The sequence below is a fragment of the Neofelis nebulosa genome, chromosome 13, assembly GCF_028018385.1.
Source record: "Neofelis nebulosa isolate mNeoNeb1 chromosome 13, mNeoNeb1.pri, whole genome shotgun sequence".
NCBI lineage: Eukaryota > Metazoa > Chordata > Mammalia > Carnivora > Felidae > Neofelis > Neofelis nebulosa.
In genome coordinates this window covers 4,311,103-4,325,321 of record NC_080794.1, presented here as the reverse complement: position 1 = coordinate 4,325,321, position 14,219 = coordinate 4,311,103, and the positions used below count along the sequence as shown (strand labels likewise).

Sequence of the window (14,219 nt, the reverse complement as noted above, 5' to 3'; positions counted from 1 at the left end):
TTAACATCATCAAAATTCTTAATAATTATATGGAACTCTTGAAGGTGCCATTATTTTAAGTTATTTATTTATTTATTTTGAGAAAGAGAGAGAGAGAGAGAGAGAGAGAGAGGGAGAGACTGGGAGAGGGGCAGAGAGAAGGAGAGAGAGAGAATCCCAAGCAGGTTCTGTATTGTTGGCACAGGGCCCGAGGTGGGGCCCAGTCCCACAAACCATGAAATCATGACCTGAGCCGAAATTAAGTGTCAGATGCTTAACCAAGCTGAGCCACTCAGGTGCCCCAGAAGATGAAATTATTTGAACAGTAGAACTTCTCAGGTGTCTTGGGGGAGAGGGGTAGACCTTTACATTCTTAAATATTTTAATATTACCAAAAATTATTTCTGGAATGTATTATATACATACTTGCCTACCTTCTTAAGCTGAGTATGCTAATCATCACTTAAGTTGCTCTTGATAATTCAGACTCATGAAGGGAGCCTTGACTTAAATACAGATCCATATGGGGAGGGTGAGCAGTGCACTTACCTTGCTTCTCCAAAAGGGCTTGTGTTCAACTTATGCCCCGCCCTCCCTGTTTTTGATAATTTCTTTTTTGAAATAGTACAATAAACCTTGCTTGCCTGATCTCCCGGGAAATGTGACATGGTGGTTCTTTGGCAAGGCTTAATTAATGAATCAGAGCCAGAAATAGCATTTTGGCCAGTGCGTCTGTGCCTTCCCATAAATCAGAGACATGGAACGCCTTCTCCATCTCCGTTGTGAGTCCTACCCCAGCCAGTCCCGTCATTGCTGATGCTGTCCGGGAGCTCTGCCCTAGAACCCCTCACTCCATACTCTCTGCAGCGTTATCCATCTTACACCCTCCCATGCCTCACTTCTCGCTCTTTTTCTAAATATCTAGACATAGAGATGTTTCTACTTGTGTGTGTCACCATGTTCTCATGGCTGGTTTGCTTGTCTGCTCCCTGGGGAGTTGTTTAACCCCTTTAAGCTAGCCACTCTGTCTTGTTATCCTTTGAATTCTCAGCGTGTATTACATATAGGATCCAGCCTCTATAATCCGTACAATAAGTATTTGTTGGATGAAACAATAAATGAATAATTGAAATGATGAGAGAAATTTGAATTTGAAATTTGTACCAGAAAACAGGCTGAGAATAATTGCTATAATCCACTGAAGAGTTTAGCTCTGAGGTTCCTTGGTATCTAAGGCAAAAAATGAAATTCCACGAAGCTTAGTTTCTCATAAAGGAAGTTGTTATGGGCTGATTTGTACCTCAGAACATGACTGTTTGTGGAGATAGGCTATTTAAAGAAGTAATTAAGTTAAAAAGAGGTCATTAGGGTCAAGCCCTAATCCAATATGGCTGGTATCCATTTTTTTTAAGTTTATTTATTTATTTTGAGAGAGACAGAGCACACAAGTTGACGGGGGGGGGGGGGGTGGCGGGCGGGGGGTGCAGAGAGAGAGAGCGAGAGAATCCCAAGCAGGCTGCGTACTGCCAGCCCAGAGTCCAATGTGGGACTCAAACCCACGAACGCTGAGATCATGACCTGAGGCAAAGTCCAGAGCCAGATGCTTAACTGACTGAGCCACCCAGGCGCCCCAGGCAGTATCCTTCTAAGCAGAGAGGATCAGGATGCAGCTACACTTGGAGGAAAGACCATGTAAAGACACAGAGAGAAGACGGCCATTAATAAGCAAAGGAGAAAGGCCTCAGGAGAAACCAATCCTCGATCACAGACTTCCAGCCTTCAGAACATCTCCGTTGTTTCAGCCACCCAGTCTGTGGTACTTTGTTATAGCCACCCTAGCGAACTAACATAGAAGCCAAATCATTTTTTCTTTGCATTAAATTCTGAGATTCTTTTAAACAAGGATTTTTATTTAAGCAGCAATGAATAGCACAATATGCCAGAATCTTTAATAACTTCTGCAAAAGGTAGACATAATCGTCATGTGATTTCTTTTATACTGACCTTCCCTAACAGCAAAGCATATATAATATTAAACCCCAACTTAAGGACAGTATTTTTCTTATAATTCAGAAAAATGCTATCCTCTGTGCTGCTGCTTGCCCTTGACCTGTTTCCCCATTGTACGTGAATTCCCAGACCACAAAACAGTAAACTGTGGTAACCCTGTGCACATATTTCCTACTGGAATTTTTTGTCCATGGAGCATAAAGGAAAAGGAGGCCCTTTGTTGGGGGAGGTTTACTGTAAAGCACAAATCCATTGTCATCAACAGAAGAAGCTCTTCCTGCTGACATGACACCAGGCAGTTTCCACTAAGCTCTCTCTCATGTTGGAATAGAATCCCAGACACAAGCAGCACCTACCGTCTCCACTTTCCTGTAACAGTACAGCCAATCCGTCCTGTATGCGGCCACCCTGTATACTGCCTTCATGTTGGACCAGCTGTCCCTGGCAGGGCCTTTTGAATTAATATTTTATGATCTGAATAACTTCATGTTCCATAGCTGAGTCAGTGAATTAGCATCTGGGAACAAAGAGGTGGTAAAATTGGCCTCCTCGGAGAGCTCTGCTGTGGGCTCCAGTGAAGCAGGTGCACTGCCCATATGCGTGCCAGGCACTTTGACACCAGTGACTTTCACTGAATTAGGAAAAAACATCGGCCCAAGTATAACCTTCTGCTTTATAACTCAAGGAGAAATGTGTGCGACCTTTCAATAGCAGCTCCCCCTCCAAGGCTGTCTTCTTTACTGTCCTCATCCCTTTCCTGGTCTCGGCCCTTCTTACCAGTCTCCTGTGTCTTTTTTTTTTTTTTTAATTTTTTTTTTCAACATTTTTAATTTATTTTTGGGACAGAGAGAGACAGAGCATGAACGGGGGAGGGGCAGAGAGAGAGGGAGACACAGAATCGGAAACAGGCTCCAGGCTCCGAGCCATCGGCCCAGAGCCTGACGCGGGGCTCGAACTCACGGACCGCGAGATCGTGACCTGGCTGAAGTCGGACACTTAACCGACTGCGCCACCCAGGCGCCCCATCCAGTCTCCTGTGTCTTATGGGAGTCAGCCTACAGGAAATTACAGCCGATCTTAAATCCTGTTTGGAAGAATACAGAGCCAAAGCAAACAAATAAAAGTACAGATTAGAATGAGCTAGGACTTTCACTTCTGGGTATATATCCAAAAGAATTAAAGCAGGCTCTCAAACAGATATTTCCACGCCCATGCTCATAGCAGCATTCTTACCAATAGCCAGGGGGTGGAAGCGACCCAAGTGTCCATCGACAGATGAACGCATAAACAAAATGTGGTACATCCTTACAATGGAATACTCAACCTTAAAAAGGGAGGAAGTCTGACACAGGCTACAACATAGATGAACCTTGAGGACATTATACTAAATGAAATAAGCCAATCACAAAAGGACAAATTCTGTATGATTCCACTTACTGGTGGTACCTACAGTAGTCAAAAACATAGAAAGCAGGAAGGTGGTTATCGGGCTGGGCGCAGAATGGGGAGTCAGTATTTAATGGAGATGGAGTTTCAGTTTGGGAAGATGAAAAAGTTCTAGAGATCTGTTGTATAACAATATGGATATCGTTAATACTACTGAATGGTACACTTACAAATGGTTAAGATGGTAAATTCTGTGTTGTTGCTTTTTTGTTTTTAAGCACAATTGCAAAAAAACAAAAACAAAAACAGGCTAGAAATAGAAGATCTACAGGGAACCGGGGTGTCCAGAAAAGGCTTCCTGAAAGGCAATGGCCAACAGCAAAGGAGATCGATGGGGGCTTTGTCTTTAATGGCCTCTGCACAGAGAATGGCAAACAGCACGATGTGGCAAGTCTAACAGGAGCCTCTCCACTTAATCTGGGACTCCAAGAAGCCACATCCTACTCTTAGGACTAACTAAACACACTCTGTCAACACCATCCCCACTAAGGGACTGCATAGAAAGCTACCTGCCTCAAACTTTGGTGTGGGTTTGCAGCCCTTATTCATCCTGGATCACATGGCTGATCCAAACACCTCACACAAAGAGTTTATGTTAAGATGGTGCCAGCTTGGTATTGCATTCTCGTGCCTAGCAGAAACAAAGGCGAATTTTAATCCTGAAGAGCACAGCTTTAATATTGCTGTCAAGGAATTCATTCAAATAAAGATCCAAGGAAAATACGATTAAGTGAAAAGTTACAAAATATGTTAGAAAACATGAGACCATGAATAAGAGCCAGCAAAGTCAACAGAAAGCAGAAACAGACTCTCAGTGGATTTAGAAGTTGTAATGATCAGATTCAGAATATGGATTAAGAATGTTTCACGTGGGGCGCCTGGGTGGCTCAGTCGGTTAAGCGTCCGACTTCGGCTCAGGTCATGATCTCACGGTCTGTGAGTTCGAGCCCCGCGTCAGGCTCTGTGCTGACAGCTCAGAACCTGGAGCCTGTTTCAGATTCTGTGTCTCCCTCTCTCTCTGCCCCTCCCCTGTTCATGCTCTGTCTCTCTCTGTCTCAAAAATAAATAAACGTTAAAAAAAAATTAAAAAAAAAAAAAAAAAAAGAATGTTTCACGTGTATGAAAGAAATAAAAGAAGGGATTGCAAATGTCAGAAGCAAAAGGCCACATAATGACCAAACAGATCTGAAAAAGCACCAGATACTAGAAATGACCCATATATAATAAAAATAAAACTTTAAGGGATTTAATGGGAGATTTGACACGTAAGATTTGAAACAATTATATACGTGTAGCACCGAGAGATGAAGAGGTAAATAGGAAAGAAGGTTAAGAAGCGTGGATGTCAGGGGCATCTGGGTGTCTCAGTCGGTTAAGCATCTGACTCTTGATTTCAACTCAGGTCACGATCTTACCATTTGTGGGTTCGAGCTCCATGTCTGGCTCTGCGCTGACTGTGCAGAGCCTGCTTGGGATTCCTTCCCTCTCTCCCTTTCTCTCTGCCCCTCCCCTGTTCTCTCTCTCTCTCTCTCTCTCTCTCTAAATAAATAAACATTAAAAAAAAAGAAATTTATTAAAAAAAAAAAAAAAAAAGGAAAGAAGCATGGAGGTCAGGACAAGAAGGTTTACTGTTCTCCTTGTCAGAGTTCCAGAGGAGATGAAGGGAAGAGCAACAAAGCAAATATAATTTAAAATTTAAAGTTTAAGATAACCCACAGATACAGGCATTAGTGCCTTGGCAAACTGGTGAGGAAGGGACAAACATTTTAGTAAATGGCGCTGTGACAATAGTGTTCTTATGGGAAAGAAAACAGACCCTTATATCATGTACAGAAACCCCTGGTAGATGCATAACTTAAGTGTGAAAGGCAAAAGTATATAATTTTAAGTACAATTATATAATCAAATACCCTTACGACTCTGGGTAGAAAGGGATTTGATAAACAAGGTACCAAAAGTGCAAAACTTTTGTACTTTACAGGAAAAAATGGATAAATGAGATTTCACTTAAATTAAGAACACCTGTTTATCAGTAACACCATAAGGAAAGTGAAAAGACAAGCCATAAACTGGGAAAATATCTGTAACACGCATGATTAATAAAGGTCTTGACCATATGGGTACATATATGCATATATACACACACATGCACACGTAGACACATATAAGCTAATAAAAGACAAACAAGCAGCCAAAAACTAAAAGTGGACGAAGATGCTCAACTTCATTAATAATGAGGGAAATGCAAATTAGAATAAATTTGAAATATTTTATATGCCAGATTAGCAACAACTAAAAAGTACCTGATGCTCTCAAATGTTGGTGCGGATGGGGAGCGACACGATGTTTGTCTGCTGTTAGTGGGAGTACAGACTGATAGAATCACTTTAGAAATCTTATTTTTCCAAGGTGTTTTCTAGTAAATTGAACATTTCCATATCCAGTAATTGCATTTGTGCGCTTTCTGGAAACGTCCATTTGCTTCCTAGTAAAGCTGAATGTGTGGTACAGCTGAACATTTGCATTCTTAGCAATTCCATTCCTAAGTGTATGTTAGGTGTCTGTTCTAAAGAAATCCTTGCACATATGTACCAGGAGACATTTCCAAAAATGTTCATAGCAGTGTAATAGTAAAAAAAAAATTTTTTTTTGAAAAAAAAAAAGACCCTAAATATCCAACAGTAAAGCAGATAAGTAAATTATGGCATGTCCGTATAATGCAATATTATTCAACTGTGAAAATAGATGCCACAGCTGTAAAACAGCATGGATCAGGCTCAGGAACATAATGTGGAATGGAAGGGAACAAAGGCAAGTTGCAGAAGCATACATAGGCTGTGGTTTCATATCCACGAAGTTCAAAAACATAAACAGTATAGAAGTTGTGGATGTAATAAGCAGAGTAAAACAGAAGAAAACAAAAGGAATGATAAACACAAAACTCAGGACAGTGATGATCCCTGAAGGAATAGGGAAGGAGAGGTGTCCGCGGTGTGGCCCCCAGGGAACTTCTATGCTAGCGGTAATGCCCTTTTTGTTATACTGGGTGATAGCCACGCAGCTATTCACTCAATTGGGGTTCGTGGGTTTTTTTAATACTCTACACACATTTAAAAGATATGTATTTGCATTGATTCAATATTGAATGAAACTATTCATTTTTAAAAAGCATGGTACCCTAGGGGCACCTGGGTGGCTCAATTGGCTAAGCATCTGACTCTTGATTTTGTGTCAGGTCATGATCTCACGGTTTCTGGGATTTAGTCCCATGTCGGGCCCTGGCATGCATTCAGCATCTGGTTTTGAGTCTGTGAGACAGTTGAATGTCTAAGAGGTGTTTTTGTACAGGCAATAGGATGCCACAGACTGAGTCCACCGTATTCTTTTTTATTTTCCTATTCCCAACCTTGTGCCGGGCTCAGAAGAGTTACTCATTAAGTATGTTAGACGAATCAATGAAGAGGAATTTTCTTTTCAAAATTAAATTCTTCTCCACAAGATTAGAGCCAACCAGAAATGAATCTGGGCTTAAAACATTTTGAATCTGGAATTAAATTTTCCTCTGTTTCTATTTTATTGGTTTAGATTTTTTCTATAGATATTTCCGTTTTTTCTTATATCAGGCCTCACCAATGACCTACAAAATTGGCAATGAAAATTTTTTTACTCTTAGTAAAATTTAAATATTTATTCTGATGTTGCATTAAATAACATATCTTTAAAAAATTAATCCATTTAAGATCTTCAGTTAAATTCTGATCTTTTATGAGAACTATTTTCATGGCAGTTTCTTGGCCTTAATTAACATCAGTGTTTTGATGGGAGTCGCATAAATTTAATGGTACGTTATAATGGAATGGAAGTGTGTTGGTAAGAAAGACCCTTTTTGTTGATCATTATCTTTCTCTTAGAGTACCCTTTTTAATGAAATATGTTGGTTTACATTTCAGAATTTGAACATCTGCTTTCTATACTGTTTTATTATGAGGTACGTTTATGACAATAACATGTCAGTATGAAACCCTTTCTCTGTTGTTTCTTTTGGTATGTAAAAGCATCTGAGTCAGGATCTGGAAGACTCGTCGTGTTCTTCAACACAAGGAAAATTTAACCGAGAGCAGTTTTACAAGTTTATCATTTTCCCTGGCAAGTGGATTAAAGTCTGGTATGATCGACTTACCTTGTTGGCGTTACTTGATCGGTAAGCCACTGAGCATGCAAACGTACGGAGAAGACACAATGGGGGCATAACAGGGCACTCACATGCTTATAAAAAAGAAATTGCCACTTGCTAAGGTTCTCTGGAACATTTTCAAGAGGTATGCCTTTTGTGCTGCAAACCCAAAGGCGAAGCCGTGAGATCTTGACCACTGGAGAAATTGTAATTTAGCAATTACTGTAGGAGATTAGAGAATTGGGGGAACACTGTTCAGATTTAAGGTCGGCTCTGGGGACAGTATTAAGTGTTGGTCTACTCACGGTTTGCCACATTTTTGTAGGAGGGCTTGGGGTTCATGGGTAGTGTGGGGCCTGGCTGACTGGATGCGGGCAGGGGGAGAGGAGGGCAGATGGAGCCCTGTGATTTCTAGCTTTTCTCCTCAACAGCTGAGGCTACTTCTCACTCTTGTCTGAGATACACTAATTGGAACATTAATCTCTCCTTTAAACCCTTTGCTCTTTCTCATCTCTTCTTTCCATTGTTTGTGAAGATGAAACGCAGGGTTGGAGATGCAGTCGCTGGGCGGGGAGGGAGAAGAGGGAAGGAGAAGGTCCAGTTAGTTAAAGCACGGTGGAGACGGGGCCGGGTTGGGAACTTCCCATATCCATCCCTGCCCCCGACCTCACGATATACAAAGGACGGGATTTTCATCTTCAGGGGCTGTGCAGTTCTGATGGGAGTGTTGGTTTGAAAATCGAAGATGGCTTGAGGCACCTGGGTGGCTCAGTCAGTTAAGCGTCTGACTTTGGCTCAGGTCGCCATCTCATGGTTTGTGAGTTCGAGCCCTGCATCAGGCTCTCTGCTGTCAGTGCAGAGCCCGCCTCGGATCCTCTGTCCCCTTCTCTCTGCTGCTCCTTTACTCTCTCTTTCTCTCTCAAAAATAAATAAACATTTAAAAAAGAAAAGAAGATTCAACACGCCTTTACTGACACTGTCATCAGCAAATGTGGAGTTTCACAGTTAAATGCCAGCCAGTGGGGGCGGCGGGAAAGCTGATTGCCTGCCATCCTATGGTTGGTCCCTCAGTGACTGATTGTTATAGTAATGTCTTACTAAAAAACTATAGTCATGCAAAATTACAACAGTAAATTTCAGGACCCACAAGTCAGGGAATGGAGTTATAATGGTTTTTCTAACAACACTACGTCACCCCAGAGGCACACACTTAAGATGAACATTTCAAACATAACTGGAATCATCCAAAATAACACATCCTGTTAGATGAGTTAGTTTTAGGGGTTTTTTTTTTGAAATATTAATTTTTTTTTCTGTTTAAAAGGAATTGCTGAAAGTTGGACTACCTCGTGTTAGCCCTTCATATTAAAAACAAATGTTTCTGTACATTTCTAGGTGTACATTATTTAAATGCACTCAGTGGCAACAGATTAACTGAAAATCTAATTAAAGTCTGGAAAAGGATGATGAGGATTATTACAGTTTTAAAAAGTTTACAGTTTTATAGTTTTAATCGCTTCTGTTGCAGTGGGTTTGAATTCAGTGTTAAGGGTTTTGTAGAGACAGCATTACGTTCTTAGGCATGGGTCGCTCAGCTGGTACAGGGAGCCCCTGGGGATCAAGCCCCGTGCCACCACTTACTCGTGCTGTGATCCAAGGATGACTGTGAAACCTCCCTGTTCCTCAGCTTCCTGTCTGCTAAATGGGGATCATCTATATACACGGAGATTATGAGGTTTAAATAAAATTAGCTATGGAAAGTGTCCTTTAAATATTAGCTGCTGTTGCTGTTACTATGACCTGAAATGTGGCCCAGAACCCAGAAAGAAGAAAAATAAATAAAAATAAAATAAAATTAGTGTAGCCAAAGTAGATGCTGTCAAGTCCAGACACATTTAGGCCCTTAATTCGTAGGGGAAATCGTCCTGTTTTCAGAGCCCATATCAGCCTACTTTCAGGCATCTCCCAGCACACGTGGGGATCTGGTTTTCCAGTTCACGGTCAATTAAGAGGGGAGATCAGACGACATGAGGCCCGAACTGACAGCAAGGACAGAGGAAGAAAAGCCCAAACACTAACCTAGAAAAACCAAGCAGCTTGGGACCTTTGCAGGGAGAGTGTATTTCCCCAAACAGGACCGTGGACCAGAATCACCTGGGAGCTTTGTGACACTACAGATTCTAGGAGTGAGAAGTCACCACTTCAGCATGGCCTTGAGTACAGTGTAGGGCTGTATTATGGCATCCCTCGCCAGCTCACCTTCTTTGTGAGGACAGTTATGATCTGAAAGTCCTGTTTAAGAAAGCAGGAACTTACACAATACATTTTTTATGATGATTGTAAAATTCCAAAAGGCATCAATAAATTACCTTTTGACGTTCATTGGGGGACATTATATTTAAAATCCCCCATGGATTAATGAACTTGAGTTGCCAAATTAATGTTTATAAGGAAGTTATGCATAATAAAAAACAAACCGTAAGGGTTGAGCAGGAAGTAGAAGAAATTGGTGAATTAAAAGCACTGAAATTGAGCTAATCATTGCTATAAACTCTCATAGCTTCAGGCTTTCTGCTTCATAATTTTCAACTTTACTCTGGAACTCAGGCTGATTTTCCTTGAAAATACTTCCTTATTCTCTGATTGTACCTTCACGGTTCCTGTGATTTCAACATCTCCTATTTGCTTTTGGTTTGGCATTCATTCTACTCAGGTGTTTTTGGACTTGTCCTTAATCTCCTTTATTTTCTCTTATACATTTTTTTATTCTGCTATTACCCCATCTTGCAAAACACATAGATTTTATTTTCATTTCTCTAGTTACGATCTAAAATAAAATAAAAAGCTAAAATAAAAAGCTGCCCATCTGGGCATCGTTTTATTCATTTTTTCATTAATTCAACAAATATAGTAAAAGGAAAAACCACCCAAACCCCAGGCACCTGCTCCATGTGAGGCTCTGCCCTGGGCACTGAGAACAGAGCAGTGAGTGGAACAGGTGTGGTCCCTACCCTCATGGGGCTTGTATTCTACTGCATGAGACAGGCTGAAATAGAGTGGAATAGGTGCCGTGAAGGACATACATAAAGGCCTGGGGTAGAGGAAAGTGGGGGACAAGGGACACCATGTCAGAACAGGTGGTTGCGGAAGTGTTTCCTGAGGAGGAAATACGCAAACCAAGATAGATATAAGGCAAGGAGGCAGCCCCGTAACAAGTAGGGGGAGAATCGTTCATGCTCTTCAAACAATCTCATTGTCAGTGTCGCCATCTTGAGAACACGCTCTCATCTCTCCCATCCTCGAAAGTCCTTTTGGCCCACTTTCCCGCCAACCACTGTCTGGTATCTCTGTGCTCTTTTGCAGCAAAACTCCGTGAAGAGCTGCCTGTGCGTGTTTGTCTTCTCTCTTCTCTCATTTTCTCATAAACCCATATGTTTGCTTCCTGACTCCAACACTGCACTTGTCAAGGTCACCGTTGACTTCACTGGTCAGTCATCATTTTACTAGACCCATTTACCACCTTTGACAGAGTCGATCCTCCTCCTTGGTATGCTTCCTCTCTTGGCTTCCAGGATCCAGCCCTCTCTTGGTTTTCCTTCTGCCTAGCTGGTTACTGCTTCACGGGACAGTCACCTGTGCAGGTAGCCTCTGCCTCCTGACCCCCTTGATGTTGGGTGTTTCACGGCCCTTGGTCTCGGTCTCCTTTCTTTCTCTGTCTACCCTCTTTTCTTTAGTGATTGCATTTAGTCTCATGGCTTTAAATACCGCTGAGGTGCCAACAACTAAGATTTGGACCTGCCTCCTGAATTGCAGACTTGTCTCTCCATCTACCAGCCTGACATCTCATGACCACTGTCCAAAACTGAGTTCTTTACCACTGCTTCGTCTCCCATCTGCTCCACCAGCTGTCTTCCCCACCTCAGCTGACGACAACCCCATCCTTCTAATTTCTCAGGTTAAACATCTTGGAGTCAACCTTGTATCTTCTTTTCTTTTACACCCTCAGTCAGCCTCTCACAGGGAATCATGTTCACTGTTTCTCCAGATGTATCTGCTACATCCCACCTTACATGTGACCACCCTTGTCTCTTGATGAGAGACCACTCTTGTCTCTCATCAGGGCCACTGCAATAGCATCTCCTGCCTCTACCTGTTCTCCCTGTGCACTTTTTTTTATTTTAAGTTTATTTATTATTTGGAGAGAGACGGGGTGGGGAGGGGCAGAGAGGGAGAGAGAGAATCCCAAGCAGGCTCTGCACTGTCAGCACAGAGCCTGACACGGGGCTCGATCCCACGAACCATGAGATCACGACCTGAGTAGAGATCAAGAGTCAGACGCTTAACCAATGGAGCCACCTAGGTGCCCCCCTCCCTGTACAATATTGTAACATGCTGTTCTGCTGACCACCCTGCGGTGCCCCCCATTTCACTCATGAATGAAAGCCAAAGTGCTCAGAATGCCTCAGAGTCCCCATGATCTAGCCACTGCTTTGCTCTCTGACCTCACTTCCTGCTACTGCCATGGACTCCTTCCCACCCACACTGGTCTTCCTGCCATTCTTCACCAAGCCAGGCGTTCCTCCAGCCTTGAGGGCTTTGCATTGTCTGTTCCCTCTCCTCTCCTCTCAGATATCTGCGTGGCCATCCGCCTCGCCTTTCAAGTAGCACTTCTCTGTGGGGCTTAGCCTGACCTTCCTGCTTAAAATTACAGCAGTTCCCCACCCCCACCGCCACAGTTCTTCTCACCTTGTTCTGATCATTTTTTGATTGCGTGAATCATCCTCAAATGCTGTCTAATATCCTTATGCAGTGTGCGTATTACTTATTTCATGCCATGGCCCTCTGGAAGGAAAGCTTCAAAAGTTCTGCTCACTGATGTATTCCAAGCCTCTGGAGCAGTGCTGAGCCCTCTTGAGTGACCAAACAAATCAACCTCCCTTCGCAAACCAGCGCCCCTTCCCAACTTCTGCCGTTGATGTTGCCATGATCCTTTCTTCCCCACATTGAAATCTTGAGACCTTCTTTGTTCTTTCAGCCAGCCTTTCACTGTGCACAGTCCATTCCTTTCTGCCCTGCTCTTGCTGTGTCTTGACATCACATTGCCTCGCCAGTTTCCCACTGCCCTCTCAGGCCCTCGTTCCTTCTCCCCTGGAGTGTTGTTTATCCCACTCTGCTCTATTTCCTCTCCAGTGCATCTTGTCAGCCTCTGCCAGATGAATCTTTCTGACTTATCTGTACTGCCTCAATCACAGAACTCCTTGCCCAGTGAGTAAACTTTTTAACCTGATATTGAAATACAGATACATAAGGAGCCGTGAGAGTGGAGTCATGGGGTGCTGGGGCAGAGGAATGGAGTCGTGCTGGGGGAGAAACCAGTGGTGGGGGGGGAATATTTTTCAGGAACGTTATTTTTCCCCCCTAAATAGGAAAAATGTCTGGTCATTTAACTGAAATTTTTGGTTTAAAAAAAATTTTCCTAAGCTTTAGATATCTTTAAGTATACATTGAAATGTTATGAGTACACTAAAAACTACATAACGGATTTTATGGACCTGAACTAACAAAATATATTCAGCTCTATAAAAAGCACATAGTGGAAAACAAAAAAAAAAAATCCCATAAATTTTCCTTTCCACCAAAGGAGGAATCTTGGTCCCCCCAGGAGTTGTTTTTTTTTTTTCTTTTAACTTTCAACTTGAGCATGATAATATCTGAGTTCTTCACATTTCTATGCGTCTTGCTTCTATACATCTTAAGTGACTGGTTAAAAAATAAGCAAAAGGTATGAACAGACACCTCACCAAAGGAGATATACAGGTAGCAAATAAGCATATGCAGTGACATTCCACGTCATATCATTGGGGAATTGCAAAGGTAAACAATAGTGATATGTACTGCACCCCGATTAGCATGGCCAAATCCAAAGCACCAACCACACCAAGTGTAGCCGAGGATGTGGAACAGTAGGAACTCCCTTCATAGTTAGAGGGAATCCAAGATGGCAAGGCCATTTTGGAAGATAGCTTGGTGGCTTCTTGCAAAACTGAACATGTTCTTACCATGGGACCCAGCAGTCATGCTCCTTGGTGCAAATGAGTTGAAAGCTTTGGCTAACACAAAAACCTACATATGGATATTTATAGAAGCTTTATTCATAGTTGCCAAGACTCAGAAACAACCAAGTTGTTCTTCAATAGGTGAAAGGGTAAACCATGGTACATCCATACACCATATGGATGTATTCCATATACTAAAATAGTATTCAGTGATAAAAAGAAATGAGCTATCAAGCCATATAAAGATATGAAGGAAGCTTGAATGCATCTTACTAAGTGAGAGAAACTGACCTGAAAAGGCTACCCGCTGTATGATTCCAACTGTATGACATTCTGGAAAGGAAAATCTGTGGGGACATAAAAAGATCAGTGGTTGCCAGAGGTTGGGGGAAAGCAGGGTAAGTAGGCAGAAAAGGATTTTTAGGGCAGTAAAAATAATCTACATGATACTGTAATGGTGGATACATTTCACTACACATTTGTCCAAACCCATAGAATGTACAACACCAAGAATGAACCATAATGTAGACTCCTGACTTTGGTTGATAACAATG

The 14,219-nt window shown here is 42.1% G+C and overlaps 1 protein-coding gene across 4 annotated transcripts in view; it reads left to right on the top strand.

Moving 5' to 3' along the window:
• Positions 1-14,219, top strand: part of PCNX2 (pecanex 2) — a 303,842-nt gene that overhangs the window by 66,711 nt on the left and 222,912 nt on the right. For all 4 annotated transcript variants that reach the window (XM_058696163.1, XM_058696164.1, XM_058696165.1 and 1 more), the window contains exon 10: positions 7,491-7,636. In XM_058696163.1, the coding sequence (XP_058552146.1) occupies positions 7,491-7,636 (146 nt within the window). The remainder of the gene's footprint in view (positions 1-7,490; positions 7,637-14,219) is intronic.